Genomic DNA, 14,364 nt, shown 5'->3' with positions numbered 1-14,364 from the left:
TATTTGATTAGACAAAAATACCCTTTGAATACCTTTATCTTAACACCTTCTCCCCAAATCAATAAAGGAAGTTGAAACAGAAACCCTAGCTTCTCCACCACCGCCGCAAGGACTGCCGCCGTCCGTCGCTCTAAGCCACTACCATCGTCGTCTGGTCGTCCGTACTTCTTCATCCTTCAAGAATCGCAGCTTCTTCTTCCTCGACCTCGGCGCGTCAGTTTCTGGTATTCATCTGCTCCATCGCGCTCCTGCCGCCGTCCGTCGGGCGCTCAGTCACCATCGTCTTCGTCTGGTCGTCGCAAATTCTTCCAACCCACTACCGTCTTCTGAGTTGTGTTCGTCGCCTGGCCTCTGTCACCGTCACGATTCTGCCCCCCTCTTCTCAGACTGCTCAGAAGAAAAACCCATCTCCATTCCAGTTTCCTTCCTTCGAGTTCAAAGAGCAGAAGCTCAACCAAGAAAAAAACCTTAGAGTTCGACGGTCAGTTCACTACTAACTTCTTCTGCGTTTTTTATTTATGCCATGGTCAATGATTATTTGATTACTGAATATTTGAATGTTTTGTGTTTTAATTTTTTATTGAATGATTATTTGATTACTAATGAAGAGTGAAACAAATTGATTGATTAATTATCATTAATGCAGGGAGTTGGTTCCATTCTTGTACTACTAATTATCTTAAACTGGATATTAATGCTATATTTGAATTTTGCTTAAATATCTAATGGTTTATTAGAGGTTCAAAATTTGTATTAAGTCAATAACAGATCAGAGTGGCTAACGATGTTTACTTGCAGTTTTCAACTTCCAACTCTCCGGTGCCGTTAAATATATGTCACAAAATGTACAAAACGTAGATGATACATGATGGAAATATATGGTCCAGAGGCTTCTGGGAAAACAACTCTTGCTTTACATGTGATTTCAGAGGCACAGGAGCAAGGAGGTTATCTATAGATGCTAATTTTTGCCCCTGATGATAATGTCTATATTGTTTTTGGGGTTGTAATGTGACCATAACCCCTATAGTTGTCAACTTGTCAATATGTTATTGTCAATCACAAGAGGCATTTGCTTTAATCTCCCTCCCTTTGATTTTCTGTATACATTGTGATAATACAGTGGATGTATTCTTCTCTGTTGTAACACCAAATGAATGCCTATCCCAGTGTCAGTGTCTTGTAACTCAATTATGACTTGGAAGTGGCAAATCACTAGATAAATATCTCTACTTCCTCATTAATCACTGTTTCTGCACTGCAGCAACAATTTGTAGTTGCTAGCACCTAGCTAGTTTCCAGTTGTGAACAGGTTGTGTTCTGTTTTCCACTTCTCTTATCCTTTTGGCAGAGAGAGAAGTAAGAGGTATAATGTGTATAATTTAAATTTTGTACTACAAGTATCTTGGTGGGCTATATCAACATTTCAGGCTTAATTTATGCTATTTTGATCATAAAAATGAAGTTACCACAATTAATAACATCATAATACCGAAGATAAGTAAGAAGGGCTGTCTGTTTACTACTATGATGTATTTGTAAGGAATCTATGTTAAGGATTTTGTAGTTAGTTTATGCTTGCATTCATATCTTCATTTCGTGCAGGCTACTGTGTATTTGTTGATGCTGAGCATGCTCTCAATAAGGCACTTGCAGAATCCATTGGTGTGAATACTGAAAACTTGTTGCTTTCACAACCAGATTGTGGTGAACAAGCACTTAGTCTTGTGGATACCTTAATCCGTAGTGGTTCAGTTGACGTAATTATTGTTGACAGTGTAAGTATGCAGCTCCCTTTTGATTTAATTAATACTTTCCTTGGTTCCCATTGTAACTTGTGTAGGATTATATCGGTAGTGGTGGCTGCACTTAAGTCCTTATCTATTATAGGATTTGCCAAATCAGTATAAGAACTATAAAATTTTCACCAATAGAATGTGATTTTAGCCAGTATTATCATTTAGTTCTACTTAGTTATGGTAATAACTCAAAATAGCCTTCTTATAAAAAGATTCATCAGCACTAGAAATTTTTTGATTGATTCTGTTTTTATTCATGTTCAAAGATATATGCTTCTACTTGTATTATATAGCATTTCTGTTTTTTATTCTGATTTTAATTGAGTTCAAATGATCTGAGATTGGATATTTTTCTTATAGATCTATGTACTTATATAGTGATATTATTGCTAATTGTTAATGAATTGAACTTAACTTTTTTTCTTATTATACATCACAAAGATTGTAATGAAGTCAAACTAATTTCCATTCTAAGATTCGAACTAGCCCTGCTTGAGCATTTCCTTTGGATAGTAAATGACTGGTTTTGTTTATCAGTTTATAAGAGTTTGGTGAAGCTAATCTGGTTTAAATTCTACTGATGTAATTCAACTTGTGAAATGCCTTTTATTCTGTAGCCTAAACCCCGTGCAGATTCCTGGGCAAGCTGATATTCGACAAGCAGAAGGCGGTCCGAACCCCGGTTCCATGAATTCATTCAGTTCTATGTTATTATGGATCTTAGGAGGTGCTTCATCTGAGGGCTCAACTCATTTTTTTCAATGTTCAGAGATGTTAGAGACCAGGGACAAGTTTTTGCTGAAACTCCTCACGATGAAAACCGTGAGAATCAGGATAATGACAGATAGTGGTAGAACATTAGATTTTGATCATAAGTACTTGTTAATAATACTTAATATAGGAATATTGTACGGCATATCATATAGGTGACTGAACTTTCTCTCTCTTTGGTCCAAATGAAAATAAAACTAACGAAAAAGAATGTGTATATAATGTATATGTATATTCTTTATAGCTTTTTTTTTCTTTCTTAAATATTGAAGGTTTGATGTCTGTTCTGTCTTCCTCAAAGCTAATAAGCTATAGGCGGATGGAATAGTTCCCCCAAGAAAGATAAAGAACTTATAAAGTAGGAGGAAAAAGATTCTCTAATATAAGGAAAATTTTTAAAATAATAAAATAAAGATTAATTATCATTTTCATTCAAGAATAATTAGATTTTTTATTTATTTTACCAACTTTTTATTTTAGAAGTTGAATGCAGAATAAAATGAAATTTACAGCGAAATCTAGTAAGATATTCATAAAACAGTGGTTAACTGGTTATAGGTACTATATACACAAATATATGTAATTATCAGCTATTTCTTATGGAGAAATAATCCAATGCCAACATTGAGTCATGAATTGTATATCTATCATTAACAGAAAATTTGTGTCCTTAACTGATAGCAAATGCATTCATATCTGCATACAAAATATACAAATGTACAACTATGGTCATCATTAACAACAATTTTCTAAGATTCTAAAAGCTTCTTGCCGTTGTTCATCACTCAATTCTTTGGGGAAGTCAACTAGAAACTTGACATGGAGGTCACCTCTTTTCCCATCGTTTTTAAGGGTTGGCATGCCTTGACCTTCAATAACCTTTACATATCCAAGGTATACAACAGTATTCTCAAATGACAAAGTCAAGTTCTCCCCTCCTAATATAGGAATTGGTAAAGAGCACCCTGTGAGTACATCTACTAGAGGAATCTCAATACATATTTCCAAGTCATTATTGCCTTCTCTTCTAAACAAATTGTGTTTCTTTTCTTCCATTAAGAATTAAACAATTTGTCAAAATTAACAACAACTAATATCAAATCACATACATCAAACCAAATTACCCTAATTACATCAGCTTCAGCAACTTTCTGCTGATGAGCAGACTAATACCCTCCTCGGATTTTTGTCCCTCTCGTCCGAACATTTGGTTCAGTAATGTTTCCGGAACACCAACACCATCATGTGTTATGCTGCAAAGATATAGAATGGCAAAGACTACCAAGAAATGGCTACAGTCATGTCATCCTCTGCCAACTACCAATTTAGAACTGAGAAGATCACAATATGGAACAGGTTTTTTGACCCTTTCTCTTCTTTTTCTTCTGCTTTGGAGGCTGGAGAACTACTTTGATGGCCGCATCAAAAACAGCCTTCACATTCTGTATTCAAAGGCAGATATCGTTAGGGACGTGATATTATCTAACCTTTGGAACTTTTATAGATGCAGAGAACATATATGTACCTGCTGTGTTTTTGAACTACATTCGATGTAAACTGGAGCACCGATAAGTTTTCTCAGTTCCTCACCCTTCAACAAAGAGAGAAAATCAGATCACTAATGTATAAAGTAAGCAGATGGTCTCTCTTATGAACACCAACTGAAGGCTAAAAGGCAATGAAATAAGACACAAAACGATAGCAATGGATATTGGTAATGGAAGCAATGAAAGCTAGGAAGTACCTGCACTGTGGTGATAGGCACTGCACCAAGATGATCTTGAAAAAACTGCTTATCATCCCGAAGATCTACACAAGTCGCATATTGGTTGTCAAGAAATGCCCAAGCAAGTTAATAATGACATCTTTACAATGAAAGCATTAAATACATATAATTAAGTTAGCACGATATATGAGAGAAGACAAATTCCAAAAGAAACTATATGAAAAATTGAGACCAGAGACAAAATTTTCAGAATAGAAATTCTACTTTTGTTATTGACTATCAGAAATGGAAATTCTAACGAGTCAATAAGAAAAGAACTTATGGAAACACCAGCTCCACCACGGCAAATTACTCATGTTAGGTAGTAGCAATCTTCTGTCACTTTAAACTTCCTAATACTCTTCATAAATCAAGGTTTTTTCAAGATTTATCAACAGCCATTTAGTTTTTAAAACAATCATTACATTAGCCTTTTAGTTAAACAAGGAGGTAAAGGGAAAAATTAAGAAAGCATTCCACGAAATGGTTTGGTATATCTGAATCAATTCTTGATTAAAGTCATGAATTAGGTAACCTTCGAGGATGAACTTCCTTCTCTAAACCACTACTGAATAACAAGCAATCAAAGGGAAAAAAATAACAGCAATGACATTGGAATACAGAATCTATTCCCCAACTTTCTAATAATGAAAGAAACACAGTATGAGTAAAAGACAGCAATTAGTAATTCAGTAATTCAACAAAACAGCAAAACAAAACAAGACTCAAACTTTCATCAATTCAACAGAACAACACAAACCAGAAGCAGTTTCAGTAATTCAACAAAACAAACAAAACAGCAATTTCAGTAAAGTTACATACCTGACTCGGTGGCTCGGGCTCCATATCTGACTTGATACGGTGCTCTGTGTCCGCTGGGTGGTCCTGGGTGAGTGGCTGGTCCTGGCCTGCTGGGTGCGATTTGCGAGTTGCGAGGGACTGAGGATGGTGGTGGGTGCGACTTGCAAGGGTGGTGCCGACCTGCTGGGCGCTGGGCGCTGGCTGTGTGCTGCAGTGCTGGGCTGCTCTGTCCGCGAGGAGGTCCTGGGTGGGAGCAGTGGAAGGGTTGCGCTGGGAGGAAGGTGGCGGTGGCTGCGAGGTGGTGGGAGGAGGTCTCTCACCGGCGATGGCAGTTGCAGAGAGCGAGGCTGTGAGACCTAGGGAGTAGGGAGAGAGGGGCTAGGGTTCGTTTGGGAGTGGGGCTTGGGGGAATGGCCGAATGGGGGTTACTGGTTTAGGTTTAGGTTTCGTTCATTTTTTTGGGGGGGGGGGGGGGGGGGGTGTTTTTTTTTTTTTTTTGGTTTTTTACCTGGCCGGTTTGGTTGGGGTTTTTATTATCAGAACCGAAAACCGAACCTAACCGAACTAAAAACAGCAAAACATGCTTTTTTCGATTTTTCGGTTATCGGTTTGTTCGGTTTTCGATTCGGTTGATCGGTTTAGTTAGGGGCTAAGTCAGTGACACCAATTAAGTAATAAGATAAAATAAATAAAAATGGTAACAAGTCTGAAAAAGACATTGCGTACCGAAAACACAGCTGGCAAATACCAGTATGTTTGACATCCTATTTCTTTCTCCAAATGCTGCTACTACTTCCTCCCCCTTCTTTCTCCAAAAGGGGACCAAACCCAACCCTAAAAGGTAAAAACCACATTAGAGCAGAATAGCAGCTAGGCATCCTCACCATTATCGGCGCCGTCATCGCATCTCCGCCAGCCGCAATCCCCACTACTCAAGCTCCTCTCCTCCTTCATTCAATTTCCATTCTTGAACCAAACATTAATTTTTCTTCCAATGCTTCTCAGCCTAGTGCAGCACTTTCTACTCCAACGAAACAAAAGAAAAACCAAGTGTTGCTGCAAAGTTGCACTGAGACATCATTTTCAAGCCATAAGAAGAAGCAGCCCCTTTCAAGATTTAGCGGCTCCCACGTTACAAATCTTGTTAGCCCCCCTGTGCTAAAGCAAGTGAAGAACAAGGGAATGCATGAGAAATACATCAATCCAACTATTTCCCCTCCTCCTTCATTCAATTTCTTTGAGTATTCTTGTTTTTTCTGGGTTAATTTCTTTGATTGTTGATTGTTGTTTTTGTTGAGTTAATTACTATTGCTTTTTTTTTCCAAATATCGTCCTTTATTTAATTTTTTTTTCTATATGAATAGGCAAAATATCTGGAAGATATGCTCAAGTATGACTCGTTCTATAAATACAACACTCCATTCAGGCCAAGGCTACTTGATTTTGAATTTGTGGAAATGCTAGAAACAGGAGAACAAGTAAGGAATATCTGTATTTGTGTTTTTTTCTTTCAAATTTTTATCTGCATAAGCTAATCGCGTCTTATTTAACATAGTAATGATTGTGGGGTATGGGTGGCAACCTGGATGACAAACTACAGGAAGACGTATAGTTATACAGTAAATGTAATTTTTTTTTGCTAAAAAAACAATGGTACTTCATTTGCGAATGTGTATGGTTTTGTTGGTAACCTAAAATATTTATATTTTTCAGGTTAATCATGGTACAAGGATGCGACTTGCGTTGGATTTGATTCTAAGGCCCCACAACTTGATGCTGCGTAATTTCATTGAATCTGCTACCAGGAATTACAATAAGTATAAACAAAAGGAGTCAAACAAAAATTAAATAATTGTAATTGTCATGTAGTCATGTTTAGATTATAATAACTACTAAGACTTGTTATTTTCATCTCTTTTACTTAAAAAATTATTATGCACTATATTTTTTATGGACTCTTGTTGAAAATTAATATTTTTGTCTTTCGTTCGATTATAGTTGAATTTAGGTGAAGCTTAATTTTCACTCTAGCATTTTGATTCCTTGAACCACTTCTGTGTTGTAAGCTTAATTGAAAATTTGATACTAAAATATATTAAGCATTTTAAAATAAAAACAACATGAGAGAATGGTTATAATCTATCTTCTGAAAATCGGTTGAAACCGGCCGGTTGAACCGATTGAACCATGAACCGCTACAAAAAACAAAGACATGTTAAAGCCTCCAATCTCAAAAACCGCAATTGAACTGTCGAACCGGCCAAGAACTGGTCGGTCGAACCGAACTGTCACCTGGCCGAATTTTTGGAATAAGGGAAAAACGCCAAGTTCTGAAAATAGTTCGAACTGACTGGTCGAACCGATCAAATCATGAACCGGAAGAAAAAGCAGTTCGGACCAAGATTCTGAAAACCGGTTCGAACCGGTTGGTCGAACCGTGTACCGGTATAAAAAAAGAATCAGTCATATATCAAAACTGAAAGATTCAGAAACCGTTGTTGGACCATCGAACCGGTCGAGAACCGGTCGGTCGAACCGAACCGGGACCCGACCGGTTTTCTAAAATTTGCTCAAATTGGTGCCGTGGCCCCTCCTCTCTCACAGTCTCACTCAGCCACTCTCCTCCTTCCTCTCACCGAGCTCCTCCTCACTCCCGCACTTCCCTCTCTCTGGCCTCTGAACGAACACACTAAAGAACGCAGAGAAGACAGAAGAGAACTCGAACGTAGCTTGGAGGAAGCACCGAAACAGCCATCTCTCGTCGCCGTTCCTCAACGTCCAGCCACCGCCGCTGCAACAGCTTCGGCGCAACGTCGCCCTTGTTCGCCACGCATCCGCCTCCTTTTTAGCCAAGCTTCTGCGTCTGTTTTTTGGCCAACCCTTGTTCTGCCCTTTTTGGCGAACCCTTGTTCGAGCTGCTTAGCCCTCTGTTCAGTCCTCTACGCCGCGTGTTCGAGCCTCTGTTCCGCGGCCTTTCAGCCATCGTTCCGCCATTTTCTGTCCATTCAGCCATCTCCGTCGCGATTTAAAGCTCCTCCCTTTCCCTGTACTGTTTGAATTTCAGAACTGCTCCATCCTAGGGTGATTTTTTTTCCTTCTTCTTGTTCTTTCTTATATTAATTATTTGAAGCCACTGTCGTAACGTCGTTCTCCTCCATCGTGCAGCCACGCTTGAGCTTCGAAACCACCGTCGCCGGCCTCGCCTTCTGCCTCCGTCGCGCAGCCACTGTCTCGACGGTGCCAGTTCTGTTCCATCGCGTCAGCCCTTCGGTCGTGCCCTGTTCCTTTCTTGCTACTGATCTGCTCTGCTCTGTTCTGGCATTTAGTTCTAGGTATTAATTTTTTTAAACTATAATTGTTGAATAATTCTTGTTACTTGTTAGTTAGTCTGTGAACCTTGCTGTTGTTACTGGTTGAATAATTGCTGAATAATTGTTGTTAGTTAATCCGTGGACTTGTTACTGAATTGAATAATTGTTGAATAATTTTGACTGTTGAGACTTGAGATTACTGGGTTGGAGTGAGTTGCTGTGGTTTACTGTGATATTGTAATTGGATTGTATTGTTGTGATATTGTATTGTTGTTGGATTTTTTTCAACTAAGAAACACCTAAGGCTATTGGATTGTTAAAATTGTGCTTAAATTTTGCTAAAATTGTGATTAGCTGAAAATCTTATTAATCTTTATTGAAATTATGCTGAAAATTTTGTTAAAAGTTTGTTAGAATTTCTATTTGTTCATTATGAGTAGAAGGAGGGGTTTAGAATAGTTCTTCTGCAAGGAGAAAGGGATCACTATCTTTTTCTATTGATAACGTCAAATACACATTCCAGTAGTTGACTTGTTGGGAGAGAAGAGAGCCATGAGAATGGATCTTACACAACAAGGATTAAAGGTAGAGAATGCAACGGTTGGGCCTTTAGGGTCTGCACTTTTTGACTCTGCTGTTTCCATTTTTTCTGCTCATAATAAGTATGGTTTTTTCAAATAGCAGGATACTGGAATTCATTGATTTGGGAGGTGAAATGAGGAGAGATGTTTGGCATGCTTTTATAAGTGAAATTATAGCGTTACACAAGTTCTCACATGAATATGGACCTTGATTATGACCAATCTTTTGTTATAGAAAAAATAATTTTTTCATCTTTGTTTTTAACAAAAAAATAGATGAATTGAATTAACTAGATAAGTAGATGATTGAATATTTATTATTGGTATGCTTGATAAATTGTGCCAATTATGCGTTTCTTGAAATTGGTATGCCTCTCCTAGATTGTGAATAGTGCGATTCATGTTTCTGATTTTGATAATTTGGGTAGTTTATGCTCAGTTTTGAAGATGCTGTCTGATCAGAGAAAAAAGGTAAACTTACTCGGCTCATATGTGTATTTAGATTCACATGTATGTATCTTAATATGTTTTGGATTAGTTTTGACTTTAGAAAAGTCAAATAATACGATTAATGTGAATTTGATGCTATTGATATGTTTCTTTTCATGGAGTTTTACTTTGATGCATTACTTTAGTGTTTGTGAAATTCAGGGCATGGATTGGATCTATGTGTAGTTCGAACTAGCCCTGCTTGAGCATTTCCTTTGGATGGTAAATGACTGGTTTTGTTTATCAGTTTATAAGAGTTTATCAATTGAAAATATTATCAGTTGGATCTATTTTTGTGTGTGTTTTTGTTTCCTTTGCTAATTTTATACATTCATTGAAATGATTTGGTTAAATGTTATTGTTCTTGGTTTGGTTGTAGGGAAATTGATTATCATCGCTAACAACTGCCCACCATTGAGGAAGTCAGAAATAGAGTACTATGCCATGTTGGCAAAGGTTGGAGTCCATCATTACGATGGGAGTAAATTCTAAATCTCTCTCTAATGTTATTGTGTTATTAAGGTTAGCTAGAATTTGAGCCTCTAGAGTCACGTCAGTTGATGTAAAATTAGAACGAGTAGCTGATGGATATTTTTATTATTGTACTAGTCTAAAGCGATATTGTTTTGTTGCTTCGCACTCTGCTTCAAAATGAAGCATCTATCTTTTTGAAAAATGTTCTCTTATTCTGTGAGCATTTGGTATTTTCATTGTTAGCACATGGTATTTTCCGAGGAACATGATGTGAGCTTGTTGTTTCCCTTTTCTCAACTTATTAGGTTGATGTCTACCGAAATTTGTTGATTGACTCGCATTATTTAGGTTCCTGTTTCTTTCTGTTTTTATTAAACAAAGTATTTCTTGTTGATTTCAGACAATGTCGACTTGGGCACTGCATGTGGAAAATATTACAGAGTGTGCTGCCTCAGCATTATTGATCCTGGTATAATTTCTTTCCATGACCACATAAAATTCCACACAATATATTATAACAAACCAGCGATGCTTATTTAGGTTTTTAATGACTCGATTGTTAATTATTATCTTATTTTCAGGTGATTCTGATATCATTAAGACACTGCCTGGCGAACAGTAAAAGTAGAGTAGAAGTCTTTTTTTGCTCGTGATGTTCTGTTTTCAGTTGGTTCAGACAATGTTATATGAAAAGTTTTATTTAGTTTTAAGCTATTCTGTATGAGTTGCATTGCTTTTGGGATTCTACATTCTAGCAGATACGCATTGAGTAATTTTACCATCAATTTTTTTCGATATATATTTCTGAGTAACATAGATAGCGTGCAACATGGCGACAGTAAATTTTCAAGTCCGGAAGAATTGTTTAGTTGATGAAAACTCAAGTATGTTACATTGTAACATAATAAAGTTGGACCGAATTGTTGATCACATGCCAGAACAAGATTATGAATATATTTAGTTCTAGTGTTCATAATCAATGGTTCAATCGTATAGTACCTTGCGTCGTTTGGAATTATAGAACATGATTAATTGATTATGAACACTTTCGAATACCAAAATGCACATTACTTAGCAATAAAGCGCAATAAACTTTATTTTAGTATGAATTTAAGCATCAAGTTTAGTCCCAGGTACATGACGAGCTTATCTATAACCTGAGTTTGTAGAACTTTGATTAAGTTTGAAAGTTCAGCCTATTACATCATCTTAGCAAAGTTAAAATATAGTCTAAAATTACCAAATTGTACACACCACTTAAACAATATATAGAGTAAATGGAGCTGAAAATGCCTTCAACCTCAATTGGCTAAACAAACAAATTAAATTACAACCTCTAAAATAAAACATTGCATTGCCATTTGCCGCTAGCTGTTAATCACATTCAGTGAAAAGAACAATCAAAACCACCACCTAAACTCCAAAACCAACCAAAATCACACTTCTGGATATAAAGTGGGCAAGGGAAGTAGGGATGAGGTTCTTGTGCCTGTGGTCTCTTGTCAATCAAGAAACATAGAGCAGTCCCATTTCCATCTCAAGGTAAGTTTACCAGAAAAGGTATTCCCAGTCACGGCATGCGAAGCTGAGGCTGGAGGATATGAAGTCTTCAATGGCGACAACAAAGTGGGAAGTGTATAGACAAATGGGAATCCTCAGAAAGTTCATGCCTTAAGGGTGCTCATTCATGTTACTCATGATGCTCCTCTATCATAAAATGCAAGAAGCTGCTTGACGTGATTATGCCATGCAGCTACATTTTGCCCATCCACTGTCACCCAGTCAACAACCGTCGATGCTGGTTGCTCCCACCATTCATCAAGCTGCATAAAAAGGTTAAAAATCAGGGATTTAAATGGAAATTGCAAAAGGGATATGAAAAAAAACCAGCAATTCTGGTGAATTTTCTTTATTCATCCATGTGTATGACACTTTGCTAAACAAATATGCAACAGGAAATTGTGGCGAAAGTTTTCCAGAGAGAAATTTGGAAACTGCATGAACCCATCCTATAATTTTTCATCTCAACTTCAATTATTATATTAACTTGATCAGTAATAATAACAGTGGTAACTCACCAAACCCCTGACATATTTACAAGCTTCCAAGCTCTGCTGAGCATTCAAAACACCAGCCTTAAGTTCAGGCAACCATTTCTCCATAACGGTCTTGTCTTGTTCTGCAGCCAAACTCGGAATAATTTTTTGTCCTACATCAATACATCAAATGTCAATAAAGAAGAAAAAAGAGCATTCAATTTCTGAAGGTATGAATCTGAAAAGGATGGAAAAGGCAAGTTATCCTGACCTTCCAATTAACTGATAAAGAGAAGAAAAATCAAATTTACATGTTAAATTCTGGGGTTAGATACAATATTTACCTTTCATATTCCTGTTGAACACAATAAGCATGGTTTAACAAAGCATGACCACTTTGAACAAGATCCCTTCTAATGTGAACAAGATTAATAGCCTTTAATAAATCTTCCAACACACAAGCTTCAGAGCCACGAAGTTTCAGACAGAACTCCAGGGACTCCAACACAGATGCTAGACCAGCATCTGAACCCTCCAGGCCTGTCCACCCCACATTTAACAAGAGATTAATTTACCACACTATATATATACAATTTCTCTTCAAATTACATGAAACAGTAATACATAGACTTGAAACAATAAAAATAAGATATATATTGTTATACAAAGTTAATACCCTATTTACTCATGCTATAGGAATTACCTGATCGCAAGTCAATAAAATAGACTATGTTGATCACATCATACCAACCTCAAATTCAAGTGACAATTTTATTTCACCCAAAACAATTTACATAATTGATAATGCATGAGATCCTAACTCCAAGTCTCCAAAACACTTAATAATCAGAGACATCTCACATAGCCAATTGGGAATGCAAAACAGTAATACACATACCAGCTGGATACTGAAGGATAGCTGAAACACAGCATATAGATGGAATCGCTGATGGATCCCGAGCACCTGCTCTTGCTGTTAAAATTGCTGCATTCATTTCTACATTTGCAATTGCTTCCTGCCCTGATGATCCACTGGCCCCCATGGCTTCTAGCAGTGCCTAAGTGAACCAGTATTGAAGATAAAGTTATGTTGAAGCATGACAAAATATGAGACGATTAAATACCTAATGCAACTCTTTCCACAACAAAACAACAAACATAGCCTTCTCCCACTCACTAGGTGGTGGGGTTGGCTCTATATGGGTCAAGCCAAGTCATAATCTTCTGTCATGAACTATATCTCTATAAACAATTTATATCAAAAGGCTCTTTTTAATAATTCAACTTAATTTGTGAACTATATCTCTATAAACAAGTTTGAATTTATAACAGCTATACAAGAAAATGCCATAGCCGAGCGAAATGTTGAAGGTAGTACTATATGAATGTTCAACCCAGAACAAGTTCACAAATTAACTAACAACAATTATTCAATAATTGTTATAAAAAATAACTAGAAGCTAGAAGCCCTAGAACAGAACAAAGCCCTAGATCCTGAGCAAAAGGGGGACAAGGGCACACCGAAGGGATGACAGGTGGAACAGACATAGCGCCGGCGACGATAGAACAGAGCTGCTCGACGGAAAAAGGAGGCGAGCCCAGCGACGATGGAACCGAGCTGCGCGACGGTGCTTTCAAAGCTGAAACAGTAGCTGCACGATGGTGGAACAGAGCTGCACGATACCGATGGTGGCTTCGAAGCTCGTTTCGGCGACGGCGGCGGGAGATGGACGGAGGTGAGGGAGTGAGATCGATGACGAAGAAAGGAAGGAGGAGCTCGAGGGTGATGGGAGGGATGGGTTCGCGTTTAGCCGTTGTGTGGAGCTAAGGTTGCTGGGTTGGGTAATTGGCTAGGGCATCCCAGCAAAACGATGGAGACTGAAACTTTCGGAGGCGGGAATGAGAAGGTTTCTGAACCAGATGAAGAACAATTTTGATTTTTTGTTTTTTTAATATGTTTAACACAGATAAAAAACAATTTTGATTCTTTATTTTTTTAATATGTTTGTGTTTTATTGTTTTAATTATTTGAAATTATAAAATTAGGATTAATTGAATTCTAAAATTTGATTAATTTAAAAGGGTATTTTTGTCTAATCAAATAAAGAAAGGATGTTTAAGTCTTTTTATAAAATTAAATAAATAAATATTTTTTATTTTTATTTAATTAAAAGGGTGTTTTAGTAAAAGTGGTGATATACTATATATTTAAAAAAGAAAAAATTAAATGCTGATGTGGAAAATAAATTCCACATGTCTTATTGTTATTTGTCTATATCTTAAACGTATCGGTACGTATTAATTTATCATCGTACCGTAGCAAACACCTTAAACTAA

At 37.1% G+C, this 14,364-nt stretch overlaps 1 protein-coding gene, 2 long non-coding RNA genes and 1 pseudogene across 9 annotated transcripts; 2 read left to right on the top strand and 2 right to left on the bottom strand.

The window, feature by feature from the left end:
• Positions 1–5: 5 nt before the first annotated feature.
• LOC112696907 (DNA repair protein recA homolog 3, mitochondrial) lies at positions 6–2,792 on the top strand. 2 transcript variants are annotated; one of them, XM_025749844.3, is made up of 4 exons: positions 6–481; positions 799–947; positions 1,606–1,778; positions 2,417–2,792. In XM_025749844.3, the coding sequence occupies exons 2-4, from the start codon at positions 866–868 to the stop codon at positions 2,447–2,449; spliced, it is 288 nt and encodes a 95-aa protein (XP_025605629.1). In that variant the 5' UTR covers positions 6–481; positions 799–865; the 3' UTR covers positions 2,450–2,792. The 2 variants fall into 2 exon arrangements, 1 of the variants encoding a protein (XP_025605629.1); XR_003150991.2 differs by lacking the exon at positions 799–947.
• A 402-nt stretch (positions 2,793–3,194) lies between these two features.
• LOC112696906 (uncharacterized) lies at positions 3,195–5,588 on the bottom strand. Its single transcript, XR_003150989.3, has 4 exons — positions 5,158–5,588; positions 4,315–4,379; positions 4,096–4,161; positions 3,195–4,012 (listed from the first exon to the last, which is right to left on the bottom strand). It is a non-coding gene; the product is annotated as an uncharacterized lncRNA (long non-coding RNA).
• Positions 5,589–7,729: 2,141 nt separating this feature from the next.
• LOC114924153 (uncharacterized) lies at positions 7,730–10,790 on the top strand. 6 transcript variants are annotated; one of them, XR_011862470.1, is made up of 7 exons: positions 7,730–8,217; positions 8,302–8,468; positions 9,457–9,499; positions 9,680–9,739; positions 9,897–9,973; positions 10,392–10,460; positions 10,573–10,790. It is a non-coding gene; the product is annotated as an uncharacterized lncRNA (long non-coding RNA). The 6 variants fall into 6 exon arrangements; XR_011862472.1 differs by having other exon boundaries at positions 9,664–9,739; XR_011862471.1 differs by having other exon boundaries at positions 7,732–8,217; positions 9,897–9,998.
• A 272-nt stretch (positions 10,791–11,062) lies between these two features.
• Positions 11,063–13,900, bottom strand: LOC112696905 (AUGMIN subunit 5-like; annotated as a pseudogene).
• Between the last annotated feature and the right edge of the window lie 464 nt (positions 13,901–14,364).

This window comes from Arachis hypogaea, chromosome 6 (assembly GCF_003086295.3).
Source record: "Arachis hypogaea cultivar Tifrunner chromosome 6, arahy.Tifrunner.gnm2.J5K5, whole genome shotgun sequence".
Classification (NCBI taxonomy): Eukaryota; Viridiplantae; Streptophyta; class Magnoliopsida; order Fabales; family Fabaceae; genus Arachis; species Arachis hypogaea.
The sequence above is the reverse complement of the archived record's forward strand: the minus strand, read 5'-3'. Positions and strand labels throughout refer to the sequence as shown.

Excerpts from the sequence above, each read along its gene's own strand:
- LOC112696907 (XM_025749844.3), top strand. The coding sequence starts at position 866 with ATGATGGAAATATATGGTCCAGAGGCTTCTGGGAAAACAACTCTTGCT. Across the intron at positions 948-1,605 it reads AGAGGCACAGGAGCAAGGAG|GCTACTGTGTATTTGTTGAT; the intron begins GTTATCTATAGA and ends CATTTCGTGCAG. Across the intron at positions 1,779-2,416 it reads ACGTAATTATTGTTGACAGT|CCTAAACCCCGTGCAGATTC; the intron begins GTAAGTATGCAG and ends TTTATTCTGTAG.